The 3443-nt window shown below is 38.2% G+C and overlaps 1 protein-coding gene across 1 annotated transcript; it reads right to left on the reverse strand.

Moving 5' to 3' along the window:
* Window positions 1-988: 988 nt before the first annotated feature.
* Window positions 989-3443, reverse strand: LOC129249058 (dynein regulatory complex protein 1 homolog). The gene has a single exon (XM_054888681.1). It carries the CDS (start codon window positions 3260-3262, stop codon window positions 1052-1054), a length of 2211 nt encoding a protein of 736 aa, XP_054744656.1. The 5' UTR covers window positions 3263-3443; the 3' UTR covers window positions 989-1051.

Raw genomic sequence — 3443 nt, forward strand, 5'->3', positions numbered from 1 at the left:
TAATATAGGTGCATATAAGTAAGTCAATGGACACTATTACTGATCAAGATGATGTCGTAGATTATTGAATTCTTAAACTCACTCGATTTGCCAGGCCTACCACCTCATAATTTACGATTAAAAATTGGAGCACTGATTATTATGCTGCGCAACATTAATGTGCCACCACTTTGCAACGGTACCAGACTCGCTGTGAAGAAGCTAATGGGTAACGTTATCGAAGCAACAATTTTGAAAGGGAAGTACAAAGGAGAAGACGTTTTGATACCCTGAATTCCACTGATTCCGACGGATTTACCATTCGATTTCAAACGTTTGCAGTTCCCTGTTCGCCTTGCCTTCGCTATGAGAATTAATAAGGCGCAAGGACAATCTCTACAAATGTGCGGTATTAATTTAGAATACCCAATTTTTTCTCATGGACAATTGTATGTAGCTTGCTCACGAGTAGGCAAACCATCGTCATTATTCACGCGAAAGATGAAAAAACCAAAAACGTTGTCTACCAAAAAGTGTTACAATAAAGTTCGAATGAAATTGTATCAAAGAATTTGCTTTGTTTCGTATTAATTTTATTCTCTTTCAGCAAATCATTGAATCTATCGTCTAGCGAAGCGGGCGAGGGTACGCTAGTTATTTTATATTCTCCACAATTAATCCGAATATGCACTTTTTCTTTTCAAAGTAAAAAACTTCGGAAATTATTGAAAAGCATTTTTAAAAGAAAGCCCACCGATCACCCACCCTTCATAGTAAAACGAATATAGTCTGTATTATTCAAAATTTTACTTATAATTTGCAAGTTAATAAATCAGAGATTTATATTAATAATCTTTGTTTTTGGTGTTTGTTTAGTCATAAATATTTGGAAGTTATTTTGGAAATACAAAAAATTTGTAGCCTGCATAAATGTATATCCATATAAAGAAATATTAGATTTTATTACCCGAAAGGCATTACAAAGTCACATTCTTTCCTTCTTTCCTTCAACTTCAAACCGTCTGGTATACAAAAATATATTGTTATTAGCAACATTTTAGCTCAAACCAAATTACACCTTAAACTTTTGCAAAAGATGTTTCAACTCCATGTTCTGCCTTCGCAAGAATACACATTCCTCATCGAGTTTGGTGCGCTGTTTTAACACCTCAACATAGTGATTCAAGCCATGCTCCAATGTAATCCAGAGCTTTCGCTTCCCTTTAGGAAAATATTCCTTAAATTTGCTCCAGAATGACTTAATGGTATCCTGATCAAATGTTATTGTATTGCAGAGTAATTCATTTGCTTCAAGGATTTTTTTGTATGCCATTTTGTTCTGCATTTGCCGTTTAGTGAAATCATTCAGTGCCGTAAGTACAAACACTGGTTCTATGACCAAGTAGTGGTTTTTACATGACGGGTGCTCGCTTAATTTCTCAAAGCATTCATTACTTTTATTTTCAAGATCACTTTCCGATGGTAAACTATCCTTTTTAGTTGTTTCGCTCTCACCATGAGAAGCTAAATCATCAAATTCACGACCGATCCTATAAAAATCGCGCATTGCTTTTTTCGGAAATCCGTCAGAACAGTTCGGGCAGTAGGCGTACGGAAGAAAGCAATCGATCAACGTGGAGATCATCTTCACGTTCTCGACACGTAGCGCAATGAAAATGTTGTGGAGACGCACGATGCATTTGTCATCTTCCGTATAGGGTTCCAGTATCTTGAATAGTTTCTCTTCAATTAGGAAACCAGCGCGATCAGCTATCTTTCGTAGAATATTGCGGACCAGGCTCTTCTCTACTTCGCTATCATATGTACAACGTGTGTAAGCGATTCCGTGTCCTTTTTTAGCCGCTTTTAGAGTACTTTTGTTCTCTTTACTTGAAACCTCATTAATGTCAGTCCAATCAATGTCGGGCATGGACCAGGGCATTGCCAGCTGTTGCTCGTATATTACGCGATCAATTTCGTAGATTTTCGTCAAGAGGTCTTTCAGTTCTTTAAAGTTAATTTCCCAGACGAGATCGAATTTTCGTTTGTTATTCGATCGAAACTGTTGCGCTTTCACTTCGAGTTCACTTATGCTCTCATGCAGCTTATGTATTTCAGCCACGGAACGCTGCAGTTTGGTTTTATGTTGTTTATTGATAGCGGCAATCTTAAGTTTTAACGAGACAATGCTCTCATTAAGCTTGGCTAGTCGACGCTTCTGCTGGTTGCTAATGACTATGTTTTCTTCGTTGCGTTTTTGGAGCACCTGATAGTTGTAGTCTAACTTCTCCGAGTTCATCAACACTGTATTGCGAACCTTCCGTAATTCCCACTCCAACATTTCGGCCTCTTTCTCAAGTCGTATGCGGGTGCTGCATGTAAGCTCCTCCTGTATTGCAGTAATACGCGCTATTTCCGCGGCATAAAATTCCTCCTTCTGTTTCGCGAGATCAAATTTCGTTTTTTCACTTTCTGCCATATCATCATAGAACTTATTCCATTTATTAGCCTCCGTGACGGCGATCGTTTGGCGCTCTTCGTTAATGGTCTGCTCTAATATTTCCAAATGACTTGTGTAGGCCATCTTGATTACTTCTATCTGACGATTGATTCGTTCTACCAAGCAGCGCACGTCATTTGCTTGAGCCAACTGATCGGCATAGTACTTGGCATTTATGCGATCAACCTCTTTCTGGCACTGATCAATTAGACTATCTTTGCTCGCCATCAACGCAGCCACTTTTTCCTTTTGTTCTTCCAATTGCTCAAATAATGCCATCGGTTCTTTGAATTCCTCCAGCTCCGACCATTTGGATGCGATTTCATTGAAGCGTGCTATCGATTCAATAGATTCTTTTTCGAGATCTTTTTTCAGTATTCGGCTGCACTCAACCTCATAATCACGACGCATTTGTTCGCGCTTCTCGTTCGCCACCTTAACATTCGACACCAACTCCTGACCAAATTCTAACAAATCCTTCAACTTATGCTCGCTTTCCTCCAACTGACGTTCAATGGGATCCTTTTTTTCTTCGGTTTTCTGCACTAAAGTCTTTGGCGCCGCATTCATTCGCTTCATGTACTCATTTCTAATAAGTATTCGCTTATCATCCAATTCCTTCGAAGAATTTGTTGGATCAAATGTACTCAACATCAGTTTTATTTTCTCCATATGGATATCACTTATGTTTGTTGTATGTGAAGTAGTCTCAGTTAAAGAAGTAGGAGCGGACATTTTGTCAGGAGCGAGTTCCAAAGTTGTGGCTGATCCTGCTTGTTCCATGCTTACGTGTAAGTCCTTTACAATTATTGATGAAAAGAGTCTTAGCAAATAAATTACGTGAATTCAATGAAACAAAATTATATTTAATTATCTTTTTGCGTTGCTTGCCGTGAAATAATTCTTCAACAAACTGCTTTGCTTATAATTTTCATTGAGCAAACAAATTTAATTGTTCCTATGG

Source organism: Anastrepha obliqua, chromosome 5 (genome assembly GCF_027943255.1).
Source record: "Anastrepha obliqua isolate idAnaObli1 chromosome 5, idAnaObli1_1.0, whole genome shotgun sequence".
NCBI classification, from domain to species: domain Eukaryota; kingdom Metazoa; phylum Arthropoda; class Insecta; order Diptera; family Tephritidae; genus Anastrepha; species Anastrepha obliqua.